Source organism: Zootoca vivipara, chromosome 6 (genome assembly GCF_963506605.1).
Source record: "Zootoca vivipara chromosome 6, rZooViv1.1, whole genome shotgun sequence".
NCBI classification, from domain to species: Eukaryota; Metazoa; Chordata; class Lepidosauria; order Squamata; family Lacertidae; genus Zootoca; species Zootoca vivipara.
Window position 1 is genome coordinate 29,192,226 of NC_083281.1, and position 24,891 is coordinate 29,217,116.

A 24,891-nucleotide genomic window follows, 5' to 3' on the forward strand; every position below is an offset into this window, starting at 1 on the left:
TCTCTGTCTTAAAGGATCGTGTAGGGGGCAGAGTTGCCACTTTTCGCAAAGGAAACTATGTTGCAGACCTAGGAGCCATGGTAGTAACAGGACTTGGTGAGTCTTAAAAACAAGTCTGAATTCAAACCCTGCATCTATGGACTTATTGCACAAATTACTATTCCTTGGCACCCATTTTTTGTTACTGGCAGTAGCAGGCTTCCCCATATGAATATTTTTCTCTCCTTTTTTCCCTCTTTGGCCTTACTTGGTGGGCCTGTGGCCTGATTCAGATTTTTAGTTTATTTCGACAGTTGATCAGTCCTAGATCATTCTCTCTCTGAAACGGAATGGTGAGAGAAAGCAAAACTAAAGGAGAGAAGGAGGGCTCCTCCCAATCTCACTACTGGGACTCAGAGTAAACTATCCAATATTTGTGATTAGTTTTATCTAGCTGTATTTTAAGAATGAGATGTGTTCCATTTTTCAGTTCCTTCATTTGCTAGATACAATCCCTCTGGAAACGGGAATCGAAACAATTATCTTATTCTCTGTATAATCTCTTTCTCTCTTTAGGAGGAAACCCAATGGCTGTGGTGAGCAAGCAAGTAAATATGGAACTGGCCAAAATAAAACAAAAGTGTCCACTCTATGAAGCCAATGGACAAGCGGTAAGTTTGATGTTTCTTAGAAACGTTCACTTGAGAGAATAGTTTGGAGCAAAATTACATACTGGCTTGAAAATATAAGTCTGTTGCTAAGCTGTTGTCATACTAGAGAATATTTTCTTACTGTTTAATCAAACTCTTCCTCCTACAACTTAAAGTCGTTAGCTGTTCTGTCCACATTTTAAAAGAGCTGGGTTGTATATAGCATGTGAGTGGAAAGTGCTTCTTGAGCTTTTGTTGCTGTTTTACTTATGATTAACTTCAAGTATCCTTCTTGCAGGTTCCAAAGGAGAAAGATGAAATGGTAGAGCAAGAGTTCAATCGTTTGCTGGAAGCTACTTCATATCTCAGCCACCAGCTGGACTTCAATGTCCTTAATAACAAGCCTGTCTCCCTGGGTCAGGCTTTAGAAGTCGTCATACAGTAAGTGAGGTTACGTTTCATTGATAACTCTGAAAACGTTCTCAGTTGTTGCTGCTGCTGCTGATAATGATGGTGGAATTAATCTGTGAAGAAAGAAGCCTAGATTAAATTCAGTGGATCTGACCTCTGTGTGTTAAGTATATTTTGCTGGAACGTGTCTTTAGGTTTGTAATATATTAACTGTCAGATCTCACTTTTGCCTGCATGCCTTCAAAGAAGCCCTGCATAAGCAATGACAGACATTGACCATTTCACGTGGGGGTTCCGTTCCAGGCCCCCGCGTACCATCAAAGTGGGTAGAAGCATGCCCCACTCCTTTACACCCCACCTCCCTTCTGCTGCCTTAAGGGTCCAAAAGGACCTCTGCATTGGCGATCACATGTTAATTGGACACACCTAGAATGGTTGCCACTTGTATTCATGTTTGATGCTGCCTTGAACCAAGGAGGAGACTGCCAGTCAGTGGGCTTTACAGCTTTCCTTGAGTGCTAAATATGGGTTTCTTGTATTTTTGAAATGCTTGCCAAACATTTCTGTATCCCCCACCACTTCATCTGGGAATTGATGGAGTTGGCTGCTGACGGAAGGAAGTTTCACATGTGACCTGAACAGTACTTTGAGGCAGCTGCTTGAACTGCTGTCTAACAGGTGTTGCAATATGGCCCAGGCCATGAGTGGAGAACTTCATACCTAGGACCAAATGAAGCTCTCGGGGATCTCTCTTTCTGACCCTTGGGGCTTCCCCAGACCACCCCCCCTCACCGGCTCTGCTTTGCACCCTCCTTGAGTGTTGGTAGAATACATCCTTGAACTCTGACAATGCTTCTTGCTTGTTTGTATGGAGGATACGTGTGTGTGTGTGTGTGTGTGTGTGTGTGTGTGTGTGTGTGTGTAGAAACTACCCTATACAAAGGTAATATTTGCATTTGTCGCTCAAACCACTTTTGCCTTTGGACCTGCCCACAAGAGGCATGTGGCTTGTAGGTTTGCAGAAGGGAATGTGGATCTTGGGCTGAAAAATGTTTCCCTATCCCTGGTCTAGGCCCTAGATGCTGCTGCAGCCTGAAATCCTTACTCTACCTCTTGTTTTGCCATCTGCCATTCTTTTTTCTTCTTTCTCTTTTCCTTACTTAGATTGCAGGAGAAGCATGTGAAAGATGAACAGATTGAACACTGGAAGAAGATAGTGAAAACTCAAGAAGAGCTTAAAGATCTTCTTAATAAGGTCAGGTGCTTATCTCAACCTGAGACACGCATAGCTCTGTTCCCTTTACGTATAACTTACTTCTTGGTGTAGGAAGGTTTTGGCCCCACTTTGGGGCTAGTGCAGTGGCTTGGAAGAGTCATTTATCTGTGCAGTCCTACATATAAGAGTATGATATATCATTGCTGTAGCTCAGAGCTTTCCAAACTTTTCAGGTTGGTGACACACTTTTTAGACATGCATCATTTTGCGACACAGTAATTCAGTTTTACTAGCAAACCGGAGGTTAAACTAACCCCCTTCAAGCCCTGGGCAGAGTGCGGGGAGCGTTTGCCCAACAAACCTACAGTGCACTGTGCAGCTGACACACTGACGTGTCACGACACACAGTTCAGAAAGCTCTTCTGCAGAGTTATGAAAGGTACAAAAGGGCTTTCCCCTTCTCTTCCTGCTAAGTGTTTTTTCTCTCCATCCCACCCGCCTTTATAGATGGTGAACTTGAAAGAGAAGATAAAGGAGCTCCACCAGCAGTACAAGGAGGCATCTGAAGTAAAACCGCCTCGAGACATCACTGCAGAGTTCCTTGTGAAGAGTAAGCATAGAGATCTTACTGCTCTGTGTAAGGTAAGGATCAATGTGAAAATGGCTTTGCCTACTGAATTTTTCTTTTTCTTTTTTCTTTTTTTGAAAAAGAGTCCTCCAGCTGTTATATATCACAGCTCAGGTAGTTTGCACTGCTACATATGACTGAATTTTGCATCTCATTTTTGGATCGGTGCGTAAAAAAAATTTCATTTCATGAATCTGTGTGTGTGCCAAGTTACAAAGATGTCATAGAAGATAGTTAAGCATCGTTTCAAAAAACAGCATCAAAAATAACTGAATGTAGTCATAAAAACAATACAAAATGAACAACTGAGGCAGAATTCTTTTCATCCGGCTGAAGAAGCCTGTTGAAACAAAAATGTTTCCAGAAATTGCAAATGGTGGGCTGTGCTGCCCGCTGGTCAGTGCTATATATATCTCCTATCCTTCTCGAGCTTAATAATTACAGAGACCTGACCGGCCTCAACCAGAAATCGGACAATTTAGTGTTGCTAGTCCCATGCTATGGAACACTCTTCCAGCAGAGATTCAGGAGCACTCTTGCTTTTGACTCTCAGGGGTCTCTTAAATACTTTTTTATACTGAGAACACCTATGCAGCTATTTAAAACCTTTTGATTTACCAATCATTTTAATGATTACCTTCCTTGATCTATTTTTATATTTCCATGTGTGCATATGGCTGTATACCAGCCCAATATTTTATCAGAGGGTAAATACTATTATAAACTAAATAATAAGAGATCTCTTCAACATTGCCCTTCAGTAATGTTCTCTGTATCTGTGCACTTATCAGGAGTATGATGAGCTGGCTGAAACACAAGCAAAGCTGGAAGAGAAGCTTCAGGAACTAGAAGCCAATCCTCCAAGGTATTAAAATGTAGACGCAATCATCTGAGTTGTTGGATGCTAGTGAAGGTGCTTTTTTCTTTTCTTTTAGTTATGTCTTCCTTGAGTTATGCTTGTCAAAGAGATGCAGTGGAATAGCTCAGGTGATGAAGAATAAGCCAGTGGTTCTTGAACTGTGGTCTGAAGACTGACCAAGGGTTTTGTTGTATTCACAACTAGTCCCCAGGTTCATGATGAAAGTAGCATTCTGAAGAGTTGGTGGTTTCTTGGAGACTCCCACCGCATGTCGAAGAGAAAATTTGCTTCTCAGCCTAATGTTACAGTTTTAACCAAAAGTGGTTTCCAGTGGTGGAAGCATCAAAGAAAGCTTTGGCCATGTGCACAGTTCTCTCCTGTGTGCACATAGCACTTAGTTCAGTTGCAGCAGAAGGCAAATGCAGCACTTGATCTCTAATTCATACTGCCTTTCAAGCATCGCCTTTCACAGTTGGCCATGTTTATTTTATAAAATCTGTACACAACTTGATTGTTAAAAAAAGCACACCCAAAGCCTCCCAAGTGGCTTTAAGGGGAGCAAACGTTGTCTTCAACAGAGCCGTGTTTAAGAAAAACTCTTAGTAAATTTATTGTAAAGCAAAAAGCCTTCACGGCAGGAGCAAGCTGCCTTTCACATAAAATCTGGAAGATAGAAGTAGATATTGAAATGTTGACAACTTGAAAGAAGAGGAGGATGAACAATGGGGGAAGGAGGCCAGGGGGAGGGTATCCTTAAGAAGGATAGGGAGAATCTCAGTTGGCTGACCATTAGGATAGTGTGGAAGCTATAGGACTGGATGTGAAAACAGAAAGAGGACAAGGATATGAGATGGTGAATTGTACATAGGAGAGAGGAATTTGGCTGCTCTTCAAGGGGCTGGATGAGTCCATATTTCACCTTCTGGGTTTTCTGTGGCTTAATGCTATTATGAGCCTTCAAGGCAGAGATCAGTCTCTTCCTGTTTATAAACCCACTCTGAGCTGATAGGATAATATGCAGTGCAATAAAATTAATAAAAAACTGGGTGCTCTCATCAGCAACATTGGATAAAATCTGAATGAGAGGTGACCTTACAGCATTCTTTCTCCGGTCAGTAACATTTCAGCCATAAGGTGAAAAAGTAGTGAATGACCTCCTGTCAAAAGTGGCTGTAAGCACAAGGGATATTCAGTTATGTTGAAGGGCAAGGTTTGCAGACCACCTGATACAGAACCATGCACTGGTAGCATCCCCCTAACAGCATGTTTTGTTTTTCTCTTTGTCAAATTTATTTGCAGTGATGTTTATTTATCATCAAGGGACAGGCAGATTCTTGACTGGCATTTTGCAAATCTTGAATTCGCCAACGCCACACCACTCTCTACTCTGTCATTGAAACACTGGGACCAGGTAACTCCATGTTTTCTCCAGACTGACATTTAAGTGAGTGTTTCAAAAGAAGTTTGAATTTATCCATATGGAAAGATGGAATTGTGGAGCAACTCATGGCCAGGCTTGTGTATATTCTGCCCTGAACACAAATCTGCTCCAGGGTAACACAAATTCTGTACCTCCAAAGAGCCTGATTGTTAAGTTATTTTGAAAATAATTATGTAAAGCACTGAAGTCCCAACCTTTGATCACTGAAAGTGCTATGTATATGCTCTTTCCAAGCCTTTCCACACAGGCACACACACTTTCTATGGCTTAGCAGTATGATTGCAGAATATACACAGCCTTGGCACCATTTCTAAAAGGCAGCTTTGAGACACAGGACACACTCAAATACAGACTGAAAACTCCACCTGCACTTTATTGGTTTCTTTTGCAACGTTACCAACCCTAGCAGATTAGATGCTACTTGGATTTATTACTTCAGCATTCTGGTTTCCTCTGGGCTGGACGGGATGTTGCCTGGATCAGCTCCCCTATGCACACATGGTGGGAAATGAGAGAGCACCTTCCTCCCCACTTATTTGGTGCACCTTCAACACTACTTGATGTCCATGGTATAACATTCTTAAAAGGGACATATCCCAATAAAATCCAATAAGGAATGTATCCAATAAAATCCAACACACACAGGCCTAATCATGCAAATGATATTCCAAATAAATTATATGAACAGACTATACAATCTGGGTACGGGAATTTATACTTAGCATGCCTTTTAAGAACGTTGTTCCCTCGTGTAGACGCTCACAGGTGAGACAAGCACGCTGGGTGGGCAGGAAGGAAAGATGTGCTCTTGCTGCTGCAGCTGCTTCCGCCTTCCTGGGATATTCCTCCCTGATCTGGCTCAGTTTAGGCAATTTCCACTCTTTTCAGAATGCCCCCTGCTTCTCCCCAGAGAGGCCTGTTCACTGCAAGTAGCCAAATGTTCTGTTTCACATAAGCAGTAGCCTTTCGTCATTGCCATCTGTGGGAATTTGTCACCATTTTTTGTCCATGGGCAGCGTGAGGGGAATTCACCAGGACCAATTAATTGCCTGACAAATTCACCGATGGGACTTCTGAATCTCCCCCTCTCCATTTCAGGATGATGATTTTGAGTTCACAGGCAGTCATCTGACTGTGAGAAATGGTTATTCCTGTGTGCCCGTGGCTCTGGCTGAAGGATTGGACATTAAACTTAACACAGCCGTTCGGCAGGTTCGCTACACAGCTTCAGGTGAGCAAAACTTGCAGTCATCTCTGATGGTCCCGTAGTTTTAAGGCTGCTGTTTGCTCACTACCTCCAGGGAAAGCCAGTGGATGGTGTTGCACCCACTAGTCATGTGCCTTCCGTCAGTTTGGTGATGAAGGATATTGGAATGCTGACAAGGTATCAGGATTTGATGTATGTATGTATGTAGACCAGGGGTTCCCAACAAAATTTTCTCGAGGACCCCTCATCGAGCCGCTATTGTGACAAGGACCCCCATTAATTCCTAATCCTAAAATTAAAAAGTGAGAGCCAAATTTAGAGTCTTTTTTATACGTTTTTTTACAGTTACAACAGAGTACTCCATCAGTATACAGTTAGTTTTAATTTTCAGTTCTTAATGAGATGAGTTAAATCTGTCCTTTGAGTTCATTATTTCTGAAATATTAGGTTCCAAACTTGAAACTTTCACTCTGAAATCTGACTGCAAATCTCTACCTGCCTACTAGTCAGCAGAAAATAACTTTTGGCTCCATTAGCACCTTTTTATTAAACAATTTTGGCTGAGTGAAACATATCCAGCGCCGTGGTGCGAAGATCCCTCCGGCGCGCCCCCCCCCCCAAAAAAATTCCCAAGAATTGACAACCTTTTTTAGGCAGGGGACCCCCAAAGTTGTTGACCATTTTTAGGAAAGGTTCCCCAGAAAAGAAGCTGACAAGAAGCAGCGGGTGGAAATTAGCAAATGCTAAGGAAAGAAGGGGTGAAAGAGATAGGGAGGGAGGGAGGGAGGAAGGAAGGAGTCAGAGAAAGAAAGAGAGGGAGGGAGGGAGAGCCGTGCACAGCGCCCAAGCGGCTCTTGCTTTTCTTGCTGGTACAGCGAGCTGGGAGAAGGGACGGACTGACAGGAGCTCCCGTCCACCACCACCCCTCCCAGCTCGCAGCAAAGCAAGCGGAGCAGGCTTGGTAACTGGCAGCAGGGGGGAATGGGGCATCCCAAAAGTGCTCCTCCTGCCTTCCGTGCCTGCGTTCCAACGGAAGGCAGGCAGGGAAGGCAGGCGGCTCAGCCCGGGAGAGGCTGTTGCTTTTGCAAGCAGAGCTACAGCCTCTTCGGGGCTAGAGCGCCTGCGTTCCGTGGGCTCCTCTAAAGCAATTACTTCGCTTGCTTTAAGGAGAGCCAACAGAAGGCAGGCAGGCGGCTCAGCCCGGGAGAGGCTGTTGCTTTTGCAAGCAAGGTGACAGCCTCTTCGGGGCTAGAGCGCCTGCATTCCATGGGCTTCTCCCACCCAGTCACCCCTCTGTGCAAAGGGGGCTGATTTGTAATGCGCCCGCACTGCTCCCTCACTGACAGAGGGGGTAAGACCACCACCCCAAAAAACAGTGGCCCCCTCTCTCTCTGGGGGTGGGGGTGGGCGGTGGAATGGGGTGGGGGAGGGGAAGGCGCAGCTCCCGAGGTGAAGAGGTGACCTCGCACCCGCTTCAAAGCCTCCCACCGGGTCCTGAATTGAGGGAGCAGGGGCGCCCAGCAGCGAGTCTGCCGCCCTCCGCCGACTCGGGAGTCTCATTGGGTCTCCTCGGAGGAGGCGGAGCCACGCCAAAAACTCCACAGAACAGTGTCTGGAGCTGCTGGCCACAGGCAGGGAGAGGGCGGGAAGGAGGCAAGCGAGCTCTGGGGCTTTCGGCGTGGCGCCTCCTCCTCTGAGGAGACCCAAGGAGACTCCCGAGTCGGCGGAGCGGATTGCTAGGGGCGCCACGCCGCGGCAGCAGTGCGTGGTGCTCCCGCTGCGCGCGCGCCGCTCAGTACGCGCATCTTGGGGAGGTGATCTTGCGGACCCCTCTGGCATAGCTCGCGGACCCCTGGGGGTCCGCGGACCACTTGTTGGGAACCACTGATGTAGACGATGAAAGGGAAAGCCAGAGCTTGAAAGTGGGTGTGACAAGGGTGGGTGAGATTAATCGGAGCCAAGAATATGAGTTTGTGGTGGACACAAAGAGACCACAAATACTATGGTTTTGGGGGAGTATATAGAGAAGAGAGGCAGTTGAAACTGAGAAAGGGTGACAATTCAGGTATGAGCAGTCATGTCCAAAGATGTGAAGCTAAAATAGGGGCTGCTGTGGATGAGCTTGCATGGAATGAGGACAGGCAAAATTGGGAATAAGGGGAGATGTGCGGAAAAAGTATAACTGACTGATATTTAATGGCTTCAGGGCAAAGACAATACATTGCCAGTAGGAGAGTTTGATTTGGAGAAGGGAGAGGCAGATATGAATCCCAAGTTAGCTCTAATGTCCCAAGGTGGCATTGAGCAAACAATTTTGCAGAGTGATTTTTGAGGCTCTTGGAGATGAGGATTGTGAAGCAGGTTGTACACTGGAAAGACCAATAGACTAGGAGCTAGGAGCTGGCAGAATCTCAGTCTAACTAATATTCAGGAACTAAAAAAAATGTTAATAGTACTTTAAGATGTCTGAGCAGCCATTCTTTCACCCCTATAAACCTACCCAACAATACTAGCGATTTTCTTTCATGGCATCCTCTTCTCTTTCCCCCTCCCTTCCTCTTTCATTTTACCAGGATGTGAAGTGATAGCTGTCAACACCCGGTCCACTAGCCAGACATTTATTTATAAGTGTGATGCTGTTCTCTGTACCCTTCCCTTGGGAGTGCTGAAGCAGCAGCCTCCTGCTGTACAGTTTGTTCCTCCTCTTCCGGAGTGGAAGACATCTGCTGTGCAGAGAATGGGATTTGGAAACCTTAACAAGGTAGCTTGAAATGTACAAAAGTGGGGCAGCAGGGGGTGGGGTGGGGTGGGCAGGAGAGAACAATTACAATAGCTATACCCTTACCTGCTGTGAATAGGTGGAAGCTTTCTTCCTCAATTCATTTTGGTGTTCCATAGCTGAGAATAGAGCACAAAACCATTCCTATATAGCTTTGCCTTTTTTGCTTCAGGCGGGCCCTGAGTAGTGCAATGTATACCACATGCTGAAGAAAATCATGCCCTAGAAGAGATTAATCAATTCCAGCAGCATTGAATCGGAAATCTTAGCTTGCTTTCCACTTACACTTGATAGGGCACTGGGGGTGTCAATAAACATTGGCTGGAAATCGGAGAAACACTTCCCGAAGCGAATGTATCTTACTCTTACAGTCTGTTTCATATATATTAAAACATACGTGTATGTCAGGGTCTGAAGTATTTTCTGAGTTTATTTTGTGAAAACACAAAACTTGTATATAGATTTCTTGTGACATGAAAGAAGAAGCGGAACAAGGGGAAATTATTTAAAGCGCAGCTTGGAACTGGTGAGAAATGTAAAGCGCCCCATGTGATCCATGTGAAAAAGACAAGCAGCAGCAAATCTTAAAACGCTGAACCAGACCAGAGTCTTTCCTGGATCCTAACATTTCCTTCCTTTTTAGGTTGTGCTGTGTTTTGACCGTGTGTTCTGGGATCCCAGTGTAAATTTGTTTGGTCACGTTGGCAGCACAACAGCCAGCCGAGGAGAGCTTTTCCTGTTTTGGAATCTTTACAAAGGTAGTTGGCACCAAAGCATGTAACTATTTTCATAGGCGCCTTTGGCTGAAATCCAAACTCTGGTTTGATGGAGTGGGACTCTGTCCACCTCAAAAAAGCCCTGCCAGCCCTCAGAGGGACACCAGTATTCTGCCATCAAAATTGTGTGCTGAAGTACAGGAATCCCCCGTTCTGGGATAGGGCTGAGCTTGCCTGGCACCCACTGAATCCTAAGCCAGTCCTGTTGCTGTTAGTTGACTGCATTTGATCTGATCCAGCGCGCCCCCCCCCCCCCCCGGGCTATGCCAGCTTCTGGTTGCATGTCTCACCATAGAAACTAAAAAACTATCAGTCCACCTTGCTCATTGTTGCTCAATGTCACTGGCAGCAGCTCAGCTGGGCAGTGAGAAGTCTTTGCCTAGGCGATTTTGGTTGAAGTGAGCTCCCTTTTCTCACTTCTCAGGTGGAAACACTGCGTCTTTTGTCAGATGTGACCAAACGCAATATACATAACTTAAGAAATTCTTAAGTGGTTAGAAATGACTCCTACTTGGCACCATCTTTGCCTTCTATGCCCTCTTAAGGAGATGATAAACTCTGTCTCCTTAAGAAACAAAAGTCATCAGTTTTTGTTTGGGTCTTTATCTCAGTGAGAAATCTTGTTATTTAGGCTGTTTGCCAGAGAACCTTAATAAAGCACATTCCTGTGCAGGATGAAACTAAAGCTGTTTGGCTAGCGTTTGCATTCTGCTGATGTCCCAATAATCTTTTCCACAGCACCAATTCTTCTGGCCTTGGTGGCAGGTGAAGCAGCCGGAATAATGGAGAACATCAGTGATGATGTCATTGTCGGGCGCTGTCTTGCAATTCTCAAGGGCATTTTTGGCAGCAGTGCTGTCCCTCAGGTATCATGTTGAGCTCTTTATAGTTCCATATTCAGGTAGGTAGCCATGCTGGTCTGACGTAGTCGAAATATATTAAAATAAATAAAAAAATTGTCCAGTAGCACCTTAGAGACCAACTAAGTTTGTTTTTGGTATAAGCTTTCGTCTGCATGCACACTTCTTCAGTTCCATATGTTCAGGATCCTAGCCAACCTTACCTTTATCAGTGTATGGCACTATATATAGCATGATCAAATTTTCCAGCTTCCTTAAAGGGATTTATGATTAGAAAAAGCCTTTCAACAGAGAAGGGCCATTTCTAAAATGAGGGGAAAGCCTAAACCAGACATCCCCAGACTACGGCCCAGGGGCCGGATACGGCCCAAAGGGCTCATTTTTCTGGCCCGCCACCCGCTGCCGCCACTCACTCTTACCAGTGCAGCTGCCCACTTCTGGGTTGTAGAGCACTGGAAATAGCTTGCACACATGTGCAAGCGTCATTTCCGGCGCACTTCCAGGTGGGAGGAGGCTCATGCGCATAAGCTATTTCCGGTGCTCCTGTGACCTGGAAGGGCGCCGGAAAGTGTGTGCACATGCGTATGGGCGCGCGCTCCCCTACCCTTGGCGGCATCGGCCTGAAGTGCCGTAAGTTTGGGGGCCCCTGGCCTAAACCTGTAGGTTAGGATTGCATACTTTAGGCTGGCTATTGGCTGCAAAGAGAATCACTTCTGTAGGCTTTGTTTTCACCACCTGCTGCCCTCAACTAGAACTGCTTGGATTCCCTTCCCTCACTCTGGATGCTCCTGCTTTCCATTCTGCAGACATGGGCAAACACTGAAAGCATAGCTGACAGGAAAATAACTGGGCATTGCTTCCAGGCCTTTTAAGGCTTTCTGTTACTTGCAGTTTTCCTCAGCCCAGGAACAAAGCATGTGGTTATGCATGCATGCACACATCCTCTTAGTATCCAGGACTTCAAGAAACGTTACACACTTGAGTAACCCCCCCCCCTTTCTTTGTCCTCAGCCTAAGGAAACGGTAGTATCTCGTTGGAGGGCAGACCCATGGGCCAGAGGATCCTATTCCTATGTAGCAGCTGGATCTTCAGGAAATGATTATGACTTGATGGCTCAGCCAATTACTCCGGGACCAGCCATTCCAGGAGCTCCCCAGGTGAGAACTGCATTCAGATAAGCAGCAGGATCCTTTCAGGATTTTTCTTGACTTTGTACCGCATTTTTTCCTGGAACATTTCATTATACAGTTTTTATAAATTTATTTTTATTACTAATCTCATCCTGCCTGGCTTCCTTGTCTAGCATGCAGGTACCATGGGAGGGAACTGCTTTTTTCTTAATTACAAGTATCAGTACAACTCCTCGTGAAAGTAACCTTTGGGGGGGGGGGATCAAAGGGGAAAATCGAAAAACATGGCAACTTTGCTGGTTGTTAACATTGACTAGGAGCAACCCATAGCTGGGTGCTGTTCAGGCCATAGAAGGACCTGACACCTGCCCTTCACTCTGCAGTAGGTGTAAGGAATTATGAATAATGGAAATTAAGTTACAGTTCCCTCTTGCCACCCCACGCCCACCAAATGTGTTTGTTTGCAAACTCTAGAAAGGGGGACATGAGGCTAAAGTTAAGGTGCAACTTGGGAACTGATCCTGTTCTCTGCTTCTGAAACCAAGCAAGAGCCTTACCCCAGTGCACTTGGGTCATTCTATCCAAGCACACACAGAGAAGTGAGTTTAAACCAGCTTGAGATGCTGAATATGTTTTTCAATTTCATGACAACCTGTGGCTAAATTTGCACTCTGCTTCCCTTTAGACCACAGGGAGGAAAACTGGTCCACTGCCACATGCCACATTGAAATTCTAACACATTTCCTTTGCTCTCTCCGTGGGCAATTCATATGGGATGCTTGATTCTGGGGGGGATGGGGGGGGACACAAACAATAAAATTATTCCCAGGTGTCACTTGGAGTGACAGATTTTTAGTAAACCTTCCTTGTTTTGCAGGTATGCTATATTCAGCAGGTAAACTGGGGCTCTTGTAACATTGCCAATCTCTCATTTCTTTTCCAGCCAATCCCCCGCCTGTTCTTTGCAGGAGAACATACAATTCGCAACTACCCAGCGACTGTTCACGGAGCTCTGCTTAGTGGACTGAGAGAAGCTGGACGCATTGCAGACCAGTTTCTCGGTGCAATGTACACTCTGCCTCGCCAAGCTACTCCTGTTGCAGCTGCACAGCCGGCTCCTGCCATGTAATGTTGCACTGGGTTATGAATGCCTTGCATGGACTTGTGATTAGAAGCAAGTGGCCTTCCTGGTCTGTAGCACTACCAATTATAAGGCGTAACCAGGAGTCAAAAGCATCGCCCCTGTTGAGCGGCCTTCCTAGACTTCAGTCATCCAAGAATGCAGTTCCTGAACTGCCACAGCAACCTCAATTCTCTGGAGCGGTGCACCTTCTTCCCCCAAATCCAGACTTCTGGTCTCTCTTGACAGAGATCTATTTTGGTACAGGTGTGTGTGTGTGTTTGTTTCTTTCTTTCCAAGGTTTAGAACTCTTGTAAGTTAGCTGTTGTTAGTCACTAAGGTAAGATTGTCTTATGTGGGTTTTGTTTTAGGAATCAAAAATAAAACTTCATTTTTTATAAAAACACGGACAACAGAAACACAGGTTCTTTTCATTTTGAGTATGATGCAGGATGCAATGGCTTACTACTGTCTGCTATATGTAACTAAAAAGTTACAGATTAGATGCCGGTTAAGAATCCTCAGAGATGTGAGGGGAAATGGCTCAGTAACTCAAAGTGCTTAGAATGGGTACTTGGAGGAAGCATATTGAATCTGGACAGTTACAGATAAATGCTGGTTCTTGCTAGGAAGTTAAAGGTGGAATCGGTTTTGGTGCAAGCAAAGTATGTGCTGGGATTTGATGCTAAGTAAGGGGATATTCAAAGGCCAGGACAAGGAAGAACAAAATTGGGAGGACACCAAGGACTGAGAAACTATATTTATACTTGTTTTGTAGTGAGATTCCACTCTCTTGGCCAGGCTCTGAATCCTGTGTTTCATGGCCCAGTGTCTCATCCAGTCCTGCCTTCATTTGACAGGGTTGCCGGGGGGCAAGAAGTACCTGATATGCACGAAGGCAGGTTTTCTTGTAAATCCTATTCTATTATTAATTTCAGGGGCTTAATTTCAGGGACAAAAATTGTATTGTGCAGGTCCAAAAAATGCCTGAAAAGGTGCTAACTATTTAGCACCCATGTGGATCTTGAACAAGTCAATGCTGTTCTTTGTACTTAGAGCTGTTGCCAGAACACTGTGGGGTGGGGTATGCAAAATTGGCTGGGCTTTTTTCTTCTTCACAAGAAGCAAAAGGTTTTTTTCCATCTCAAAGCAATTCACACATTTGAGTAACATACAAATAGTTTTATTGATTAAGTACTGTAGAACAGACAGCATTAGTCAGAAGATAACATGCGGACAAATGTTTGCATTTAAACATAGCATGCAGACTTGTTGCTCTGTGACTAGCAGGCTAGCACCACCTGCTGTCCCGTGTGCAGGCAGGTTTGGGAGGTGAAAGAGCAGGGCCTTTCCCCAGCTGAACATACTAGCACCACAGTGCTTCCTTTTGAGTCAGGAGTGGAGTGATTGGGACAGTGCTGGTAGCTTTCTGGGTTCTGGAGGGCTGGCAAATGAGGATCTCTGAACACATTTCGCTAAAAATTGCACTTGCTTTCTCTTAACCTGAAAGCGAGAGAATGTTAAGGCAGGAGATGCTCATCTGCCTGCAAGCACACCCATGTCATGATTCGACAATCCCTTTCCACCCAGTGTTAACATTAGCAAGTAGAAAAAATATATTTTCATCTCTTAAAAATACATTCCACACAATCTGAAGGATTCTCAAGTGTTTATAAATGGCAGGAAGACCAGCGTGCCTTCCCCCTTGTGCAGGCGTGGAAGGAGTAGACTGTACTCCCAACAGCCACAGAAAGGTTGAGCAAATCCTTTGGTCTCTAGCCAAGAGGAAAGAGAAAGGGGAGGAAGGATGTGGGCCCTGCACTGCAGTACCTTCACCACTTTATCCCTCTTTGGATATGAAGTTGGGGTTTCAACTGAAGCAGCAAGATATTTTGTGGGGTTGTCTTCCACTGATGCCCAGGGTAGAGGGGTGGCATCATGTAAGCCTCTCTCGTCTCATACAATTCCAAAAAGCCTGTGAGGCAATCAATGTCCTGGCTGCTTGGGTCCCTTCTGACAAATCTATGGCTAAAACTCTAGGTTCTTGGCACTCTTGACATCTTGTCGCAAAACCAGAGATGACCTGAGGACGTATGGCGTTACCTTACACTGGGCTGGTCTATCCAAGTATTGTCAATGGACTGGCTCTCTTTCAAAGCCTTGTGAATCCAGGACTGTCTGCATGCAAATCATCTGCTCTACCACTGAGCTATGGTCTCTCTCTAGCTTTTCATAGGAGAAGCAGTTCTGCTTTTTGCAATGAAGGAAGGTGAAGGAGCAGATCTTACTAGGCTATGCAACGTTGTGCGGGCTGTACATGAGGGCAATTGTGACCTCCAGTTGGAAGAAGTTGCTTTTTTTGTTTCTTGGCATAAAAAGGAATAATCACATGCAGCACATATAATTACAACACTGGAATTGTTTTTGTTTGTTTTTTACACACAAATTTTCAGCATTAGAAAGTCCCTGGGGGATTCCTACTGTATTTATATGCTACAGTTAAAACAAAAAAAAACTTGCCAAAATGCTGGCAAATATTTACAAATACACTTTACAGCTGTTTATTTTTAAAGTGTGCAACTTGAGCCAAACAGCCTCTTGTTTCCTGAACTCACCACTGCTAGTTCAATAATACAATCAGCTCCTATTGCACTCAGGATTAAGGTCTCCTTAGGGTTTTATCATCCTTTTTTATGGGGCCATCAATAAAATAACCCCCAACTGATACTGTAATGGATATTTACATTCATTCCTTATGCTTAGTGAAATGTAAGACTATCAACAGACCCCAGGCCTGAAAAACATAAAGGGAGGGGGTTCCTCCACCCTGAAGCAATAAACTAGCTAAAATAACTCAGGGCAAATTCATTTCTCTTTTGGGGGGAGGCGGGGGATCCATAACGTGCCTCCAGAAAGGCAGCAGCAACCTCATCCATCAAGCCCTTTTGCCAAAGCTGAGGCAGATTCCTTGGTTAAGCAAGGCCAGGTGTTGCTGTTATAAAACCTTCCTAACTAATCTGAGGGGGGGGGGCTTGTATTCTTCCTCTTCCCAGCTGCTCAAGTATGTTCTAGGGATGTGGAACCTGTGGCCTTCCAGCAATAGTTGACTTGCAACTCCCACCAGCCCCACCCAGGATAGTGGTCAAACTCTAGCTGGAGGGGTCACAAGCTCCCCATCTAGGGAACAAAGGCCTAAGACAAAGATAACTGGTTCCTTTAAGTTTTCCCTTTTTGTAAAAATCTGGACTGCCACTGGGTCATTTCTTCTCCAGCAAAGATGAAGAGGACTTTGCTATGTCCACTTGGCAAGCGATAGGTATCAGTGCGGCTTTCAGAGGTGCTGTCAGCCTAGGAACAAGGGACACTTGCCCTCATCCTTCTGTGTTTGGCTCAAATGCCAAACCCCTTTATTCTTGGGCGACTTTTACTTGGACCCAGATACCTAGCTTCCTGACCCTGAGCACTCAGTCCTGTGGAGAAAGTGTCGTTCAGAATGATCTTTTGCACCAGTGCGTGTATGGTTAAACTTGTGAACGCATTAGTCATGCAGAAAAGAGTTTCAAATTCAAGTGAATAATCTCTAGTTCTTATGGTAAACTGAGTGCTCAGAGGGGGTGGAGCATTTTCCAGATCCTGTGAGAAGTTTGTAGTGTTGAATGTGGACAAGCCAGCTTTCCAACTGGGTGAAAAAATACCTGGCTTGTCGTTTGCATTGTAGGGTTTCTTTTGCACTAGAAAATCAGGCAGGGCGTTCTAAGGGCACTCAAAGTGTCACTGCTTTGAACAGGCACAATGAAAATGGCTCCAATTTCATCATGCAGAGGAGGGGAAATGTCCATTAAGGCTGCATTCCTAAGTATAATTACAGACAAACAAGTCCAAGAGGAACTTATTTTCATATAAATAAGTTTCAGTAAGGGGCTTATTATCACTTTATGAACTAGTGGTTTTGGAACTGGTGCACGTCACAGGAAAGTCTAGGCATTTATGACCCAGCCAAACAAACGGCTCAGATAGCAACACCCCTCTCCCTGTTGGTGGCTTGCTTTAATTTTCAAGTAGGCTGAGATCCAACATCAGCGTTGAATCAAACTTTTCAGGTGCTAAAGTGCTTTCTTGAATCAACTACGAAATGGCTTTTAATTTTTTTTTTAAGCAAAAACAATCACCATCCTACTTTGGATTAAATCACACACACACCCGTTGAATGCTAGGCGGGCACCATCTGAGCATGACGGGGTGTGTCAGTTCAAAATGGCTGCTTACAGATCAGTTATTGCTGAGACCTTTATGTAAACAGACTACCCATCAATGGAAGCAAGCTAAAATCTGTGAATTGCGCCCCTCCCCCGTGAGAGGCCTGTAATTTGTGAATGAAAGTGGGACCACAGATATGCTGTGATTACATCACAAAGAGATGGGAGCATAAAACACCAGGTTCTAGACCTCAACACTGAAAATATGCGTGAAAGCGCATGGGCGATATTTGAGATGATCTCATTGTTTGGCTTCTGTGCCTTCCCCAGTCTACTGACCAGCGGGAGAGCATGTGAAAATGTGAATGATTCATACAAGTTGCAGAAGTTAACTTTTGTTAGCACAGTTTGGGGAATAATAATAATAATATTAATAAAAAGATGGTGCACACCTTTCTGCCCACCTCTGTGAGAAATTGGTATGTAACAATGGTGCCTTTTATAGCATTGCTAGCCAAACTCAGGGGCATGTAAACTTATTCTTAGAACACTCATGCTTCAAGGTCCTCCTGAAGCTTGTGAACACTTTTAACCACTTGGTCCGATAAATGGCACCATTGTCTGCATTCTGTGCCTCTCACATCTGAAACAGTTAAAATATTTTTTAAAAAAAAACATTTGGCTGAATTAAAAACTGTTGGGTAAAGAATAGGAACCACAGCAAACCTCAGTTATTTCTAAAGGCTCACAATTTTTTTTTAAAAAAAGGTAAAGAAGTAAATTATGGGTGTTTTTTTTCTAAGCCAGGTTTTTCATCTGAACCCCTGGAAGCCTAGCCCGATGCTCTTGGCTTTCCAATAGAGTTGTAGGCCTCACCTAACTGTGCATGTGTAAACTCCGTGCAGAATGAATGCGCTTTATGCACCAAACCCATGTGGCGATGCATTGCTAATGCACATTAAACTCTTTACCTAACTTTTAAAACATTGTTTTGTTCCCAATTCCTGTTCATGGGGATTGAAACTGAGCTGCCTCCTTCTTAAGTCTGAATGGATTACCTCTGCTTGGAGGGAGAGTGGCGGGGGGACTGTTCCTCGAGGGAACAGTGCTGTCCGACCTGCCACCAAATGGATACCTAGAAAAGCCCGGCAGGGGCGGTGGGTATAAAACACTTACGTTACAGCAGCATCTAAGCCTTATGTGCCAAATGCATGGGGGAAGACTGAGAAGACTAGGCCAAGGTGAGCAGCTGCCGTGGCACTGGTGGAGTCCAACGTGCTGACTCGGGTGCAGAAGAGGGCAATCGCTGTGTCTCTGGATGAGTCTCCGCTGGTTGCTTTACCCATGCAAGTGAAGAGTGAGGTAGCAGAAATAAAGGAATAACATCCCCCCCCCCCCGCGGATATGTTGAGGTGCTGAAAAAAAGAGCCTCTTCTTCCCCACTTCTCTGAGCAGGTTGTGCCAAAAGCCCAGTGGCTGCCCCAGTCCTGAGGTGTGGTGCAGCCCACATTGAGGCCTCAGGCTGTTAGTTCAAGTAATGCGCCAAAGGCTCTTCCAAGCAAGCAAGGCCCCACGGAGCACTCCGCCTCCTTTGGCTGGGATGACATGGGGCTCAGGGTGTCGGCGAGGTTTCTTGCTCCGCCTGGTTTGACTCCAGCCAGAGTTTGGATCCTGCGAGGCTTGCGGGCAAGGAATGAAGACAAGAACTCAAGCGCTCGGGGAGGGAAGGGACTGCTTCCTCAGCACGCAGCCTGCAGAGCGGGAGATGGGCGAAAATCTTGGATGTCACGCTTATTGCTTATGTGTCGGGCTCAGGCAGACGTTCCTTGCAAGCGGCCAAGCCACTGCAGTGCAGGTATGCTGCGAGAGAGCTATGGCTGATGGGGAGCAATGGCCTTGGAGTGGGGTTCCTGGAACTGTGTCATTCCCCTCCCCGCATCATCCTTTCCGGAGCGGCATCTCAGAGAGTACTTGTGGCACGCGGAAACCAGCTTCTTTGTAATGTAAACTTCTTTCAGAAGATGGAACAGCAAAAATCCGGCGAGGAATGGAAATTCTCAACATGCCGTTCTGGGCTCTTGAGATCCGGCAAACGGGTGTGTCTGGGGCGGTTCTCGCTTTGCAGTGGTTACCAACACCGACCTGCACACACAAAAAACACCTCTTGCTTCCCCAGGAAAAAGCACAGCAGATGGCAGAGGTCAAGGCTGTTCGCCTCAAAGGTTTGTCCAACCTGATCCAAAGTTATTGGGTACCTCTTAGAGAGATGCAGAGCCGTTCACCAGCCATGGGTTACCATTGATTCAAGCTCAATAAGACTGCAGAGTGGGATTCCCCTGAGCGAAGTGTCTGCGGCCTCCTCCAGGGAGGAGAAGGAAAACACAAAGCCACCTTTTAAAAAAATAAAATCCACCCAAGGCTAGTGGGCAGAAAGGACCTTGAGCACTGAAGGGGTTAAAAGTCAGGCACTGTACATGTCCCTGTGTTGGACTGGCTGCAGGGAAGAGACCAGTGTAGGGATGAAGAATGAAGCTCAGCTTCTGGAGGTCATGCAACTGAAGGGGGAAAGACCCTAGGAAGAGAGATAGAGAGAGTCAGTCACCACATTAAGCCATGGGATCACAGACAATAATTCTTTTCCACAGATCACTACTGCTTTGCTCTTCCTGGTCTGCGCAGTCACACCTACGGAGCTGGGAAGAAGAGTACTGCAGGGTCAGGTCAAATCCCCATCTAGCGTCGGTTTTCACAATGGCCAACCAGAAGGGAAGCCTGGAAGCAGGACCTGAACACAACAGCACTCTCCACACTTGTGACTCCCAGTAAATATGGCTCGTGGGTGGTGCTGTAGTCTAAACCACTGAGCCTCTTGGGCTTGCTGATCAGAAGGTTGGCAGTTCGAATCCCCATGACAGGGTGAGCTCCCGTTGCTCTGTCCCAGCTCCTGCAAACCTAGCACTTTGAAAGCATGCCAGTGCAAGTAGATAAATAGGCACCACTGTGGCAGAAAGGTAAACGGTGTTTCCGTGTGCTCTGGTTTCCGTCACGGTGTTCCACTGCACTAGAAGCAGTTTTGTCATGCTGGCCACATGACCTGGAAAGCTGTCTGTGGACAAACAGCGGCTCCCTTGGCCTGAAAGCGAGATGAGCGCCACAACCCCATAGTTGCCTTTGACTGGACTTAACCATCCAGGGGTCAGTTTCCTCCCCCTCTTTTTTAAAAACTCCCAGTGAATGTTATGCATAGACAGACTGCATACATTTGCAGGCCCAATTCAAAGTTCCAGTTCTAAATTACAAAGCCTTTTTACAGATTGGGATCCCAATATCTTAGGGAACATTTCTCCCAGTAGGAATCTACTTCTTGGACCCTTATGTAATTATCTGAGCCTTTCTCTTCCTGTCTACTCCAGGAGAAGTACAGAAGGCTGCCAAGAAGGAGGGACTTGCCAGTAGTGGCCCCTCTGACTATGGATTGCTCTCCCCAGGAGGCCTGCCTGGCATCAACCTTGCAATTCTTTTCAGTGGTAGGTCAAGATTTACCTCTAAGTGGTCTGCTGGTTTTGTTATTGGCTATTTTGATGGTGATTATGCAAATGTTTGTGCGGGTGGTTGGAGGTTTTCACTTATTTGAAGTTGTGGCCAGTTTGTTTGTGGTTTCCTGAAATGGAATCCATTTTTATACAACTTCTGTCCTACGCAAACCACCTTGAGATCACTCAGCATGGAGTCACACATGGAGCAATACATTATCATTCATTATCATCACCATTCATGGTAAGCCTGCGACATTTTTGCATATGCAGGGAGACTTTGATCAGATGCTTTCAAGCAAGTGATTTGCATGCTGCCCCATCCAACCTAAGCCCATGGCTGAGATGACACAGTCAGGCACTACCCATAAGAGGACAAAGTGGGAACCTCTTGTTTAAAAGGACCTCTTGTTTAAAACAACACAAACATACCTCAACATCAACAGGCTCAGTTGTCTTCTGAGTAGCCTTTGGTCCAATGCCTCCGCTCCTCAGCCTTGCTGTCCGACAGCTGGCGTGTCGCCTCCAGCCTGGCGTCTGGCCTCTTCCTCGGTGTCTCAGCCCGGGCAAGCTGCTCAGAGGAGCCAAACGGTTTTCTTCTGGAACTTGGAACAAAATCTTTGTTTTCCTCCTGTACAAGAACCGGGAAAAAGGTTGGGTGTTTTAATATGATGGAGCCCTGCAGGAGTTGCATCCAGACACACAGTCTGGGCAAAGCCATCGAGCCCTGCCCTCTCACTTCCCCCAGGGTGAGTTTTCCTTCCCCAAATCCCGACTCAGTGGTTTGGTAGGAGGGCTGTGAGCTTTCTAGAAACACAGTCTCCAAGTCTCCCTCTCCAGCCCTGCTTTCCCTTTTAGTCAGCCACAGGGCTCTCTCATTTCCTTTCTTCTCGTTGCAGCTAGGATATCAATAGTGGGAAAGTGAGAAACATCCTCAGCCCCCTCCACTGAAAACTGGTACCAGGCGTATTTGATGTCTGGCTTTGATGGAGAAGCTTACTCATAATTTGAGACTGGCCAAAGGCCAAGCTAAACCAGACACATTGGAAAATGTGCGATTGCGATTTCCATTCCTGACTTTTATTAATTCCGCCTCCAAAGGCCTGAATCCCTCTGCTCTATATGCTGGCTTTGCGAGAGACTCTGTGCCTTGGCATGACTGGTTCACCGTTTTTCTTGTCCTGTATTTGGCACACTGCCTTTGTAGCCCCACCTGCCATGTATCTTAATTCACTGGGGGGGGGGGAGGATGATACGAGATCTGCATTTGTTCAATTGTACTTTACTGATCTAAAATGCTTGAAAAAGAAAAAGAAACAAAGAAGGATAGCTGTGGCCAGCAAGGAGCCTCCTCTCATTGCCTTCCAGTGGGTTTAGAAATGCCTATCAGTGCAAACACAACGTTGAGACACGGAAGTTAAGAACTGCTGCAGCACTCACAAGGTCAAGGTGCACTTACTGGGCCAGCAAATAGGAGAGAAATCGGGAGATCATAATAATAATAATTGTTGTTGTTGTTGCATTTATATCCCACCTTCTTCTCCAAGGAGCTCAAGGTGGCAAACTTGTTTCTCCCCTCACCTCATTTAATCAACAACCCTGTGAGGTAGGCTGGGTTATTATTATAATAATAATAATACTGGTCAGTTTCATGGCTGAGTGGGGATTTGAACCCTAGTCTCTCAGGTGCTAGTCCAGGCATCCCCAAACTTCGGCCCTCCAGATGTTTTGGACTACAATTCCCATCATCCCTGACCACTGGTCCTCTTAGCTAGGGATCATGGGAGTTGTAGGCCAAAACATCTGGAGGACCGCAGTTTGGGAATGCCTGTGCTAGTCCAACCAGCGTACCAATGAACCGCTCTGGGCATAACAGCCTGACAACTTACAATTCATGAAGTGGTCCAATCTTTCCCTCCCTTTCTTTCTTTTTTAAAATCAGCTTCAACTTCCTTGGAGCACCTAGTAAGTGAAGCACAGCACCACATGCTGCTCTAGGAAGCAACCACACATCGTATTGGGCTGGCCCCCTCCTGGGGTATTGTAAGGAGAAAAAAATGTACAGTACCTTTTAGGGGGAAAGGTGGCTGCCCCCATAAGTTCAAAAGGGACAGCAATCTTTTTCTCAGGAGGGGACTGTACTTTGACATCTGCCGGGGGGGGGCATTCCGCAGGGTGGGTAACAACAACCGAAATTTCCCTGCAATTTCACTGCTCACAAATGACGGAACTGCCAGAAGGCCCTCAGAGCTAGACCTCAGTCTCCAGGCTGAATGATGGGGTTAGAGATGCACCTTCAGGTATACTGGGTCAAAGCCATTTAGGACTTTAAAGGTCAGCACCATAGCTGCCAAGTTTTCCCTTTTCTCGTGAGGAAGCCTATTCAGCATAAGGGAAAATCCCTTTAAAAAAGGGATAACTTGGCAGCTATGGTCAGCACCAACACTTTGAATTGTGCTCAGAAACGTATTGGGAGCCAATGTAGATATTTTAGGACCGGTGTTATGTGGTTCCAGCAGCGACTCAGAGTCACCAGTCTAGCAGCCACATTCTGGATTGACTGTAGTTTCCAAATCACCTTCAAAGACAGCCCCACGTAGAACGCACTGCAGTAGCCCAGACTTTGTTGGGGTATGCATTAATAAAATAATAATAATAATAATAATAATAATAATAATAATAATAATAATAATATACTGCACTTGCAGGCTACCACCAGCAGGGGGAACTACAGCACAAGGCCGAGCTTTAATTTCAAGCTGGTATTATTCAAGTAAGGGCAGTAGCCCAACCCAGAAACGTTCAAAAATCATTCCGTATGCGTCCCTCAGAATCACATGTCCTTTAAAACAAAAAGTGCACGCACGCACACACTTTTAATTGTTGCCTTCTGCTTCCTTGAGCATTCAGAAGGCTGTGCTTGAGGTCTGTAAAAATTTCCCTCTGCCCGAAATAGTCTCCGTGTTATGAACATTCCGCAAACAAGAGATCGTCACTTAGGAACATAAGAAGCTACCTGATACCGAGTCAGACCAGTTATCCCCAGGTTTTAGGGAAGGGGACATTCTCAGCAGTACCTGGAGATGCTGGGGATTGAACCCGGGACCTTCTCCATGCAAAGCACGTGCTCTACCACTGAGCTATGGCCTTTCTGTTAAAAGCTTTTGTTTAGGGAAATGGCACAGACGTGAGTGGAACTATGCGGCATTTTGGTTACAATCAAACTATTTCACTGGAATGTGATTTATCAAGTTGCCTGGTCTTAGTACTCTGAGCTACTGTGAGAGCACTTTAAACAGTTATGATTTCCACCAAAGCATCTTGAGCAGGCATCCCCAAACTGCGGCCCTCCAGATGTTTTGGCCTACAACTCCCATGATCCCTAGCTAACAGGACCAGTGGTCGGGGAAGATGGGAATTGTAGTCCAAAACATCTGGAGGGCCGAAGTTTGGGGATGCCTGACCTTGAGAGCTGTAGTTTGTTTAGGACAGCGGGAGTTCTTAGGAGACCTCTATCCCCACCCCACCCCAATTAGAGCTACAATTCCCAGAGTTCCCTGGGAAGAGGGACTGTTAAACCATGCTGAGAATTGTAGCTCTGCAAAGGTGTAAGGGATATATTCTAACAAGAGAGTCAGCAAGAGATTCCCCCGCTTCTTAAGATCTCTCCCCCCCCCAAAAAAAACACCTTTTGTCATATCTCTTTGTCCTTTGCAGCTCCTAAGATGCTTACAAATTTCTTAAAAGTGAAAAAAACTCAACAAATAAATCCCAGGGCATGACCTTGAAGGAATACGATGCAGCAACTCTGCTGAAGCTAAGCAGGGCTGGGTCTGGATGAAAGACCCCTGTGGATCATAGAATCGTGGTGTTGGAAGGGACCCTAAGGGTCATCTAGTTCAACCCCCTGCAATGCAGGAATCTCAATGAAAGCATTTGTGGCAGAAAGAAAGGAAAGCTATAAATGAAATACCGTATTGGCCTGAATATAAGCCGCACCTGAATATAAGCCACACCTTTAAAATTGGAGGGGAGGGGAAGAAAAGAAGAAGAAGAAAACCCCCCAAATATAAGCTGCTCCATTCCTTGCTGCTCCTGGCTGCAC

The 24,891-nt window shown here is 45.7% G+C and overlaps 2 protein-coding genes across 4 annotated transcripts in view; one reads left to right on the forward strand and one right to left on the reverse strand.

The window, feature by feature from the left end:
- KDM1A (lysine demethylase 1A) overlaps nucleotides 1-19,661 on the forward strand; it is a 47,017-nt gene extending 27,356 nt beyond the window's left edge. Inside the window, exons 8-20 of the mRNA XM_035120690.2 lie at nucleotides 15-96; nucleotides 556-650; nucleotides 928-1,070; nucleotides 2,205-2,295; nucleotides 2,764-2,898; nucleotides 3,676-3,749; nucleotides 5,043-5,154; nucleotides 6,283-6,415; nucleotides 8,965-9,152; nucleotides 9,814-9,928; nucleotides 10,685-10,812; nucleotides 11,818-11,964; nucleotides 12,881-19,661. Coding sequence (XP_034976581.2) covers nucleotides 15-96; nucleotides 556-650; nucleotides 928-1,070; nucleotides 2,205-2,295; nucleotides 2,764-2,898; nucleotides 3,676-3,749; nucleotides 5,043-5,154; nucleotides 6,283-6,415; nucleotides 8,965-9,152; nucleotides 9,814-9,928; nucleotides 10,685-10,812; nucleotides 11,818-11,964; nucleotides 12,881-13,066 — 1,629 coding nt within the window. The 3' untranslated portion in view covers nucleotides 13,067-19,661. The remainder of the gene's footprint in view (nucleotides 1-14; nucleotides 97-555; nucleotides 651-927; nucleotides 1,071-2,204; nucleotides 2,296-2,763; nucleotides 2,899-3,675; nucleotides 3,750-5,042; nucleotides 5,155-6,282; nucleotides 6,416-8,964; nucleotides 9,153-9,813; nucleotides 9,929-10,684; nucleotides 10,813-11,817; nucleotides 11,965-12,880) is intronic.
- Nucleotides 17,923-24,891, reverse strand: part of LUZP1 (leucine zipper protein 1) — a 57,090-nt gene continuing 50,121 nt past the window's right edge. For all 3 annotated transcript variants that reach the window (XM_035120691.2, XM_035120693.2, XM_035120692.2), the window contains exons 3-4: nucleotides 21,219-21,417; nucleotides 17,923-19,825 (exon numbers count right to left, since the gene is read on the reverse strand). In XM_035120691.2, coding sequence (XP_034976582.1) covers nucleotides 21,235-21,417 — 183 coding nt within the window. In that variant the 3' untranslated portion in view covers nucleotides 17,923-19,825; nucleotides 21,219-21,234. The remainder of the gene's footprint in view (nucleotides 19,826-21,218; nucleotides 21,418-24,891) is intronic.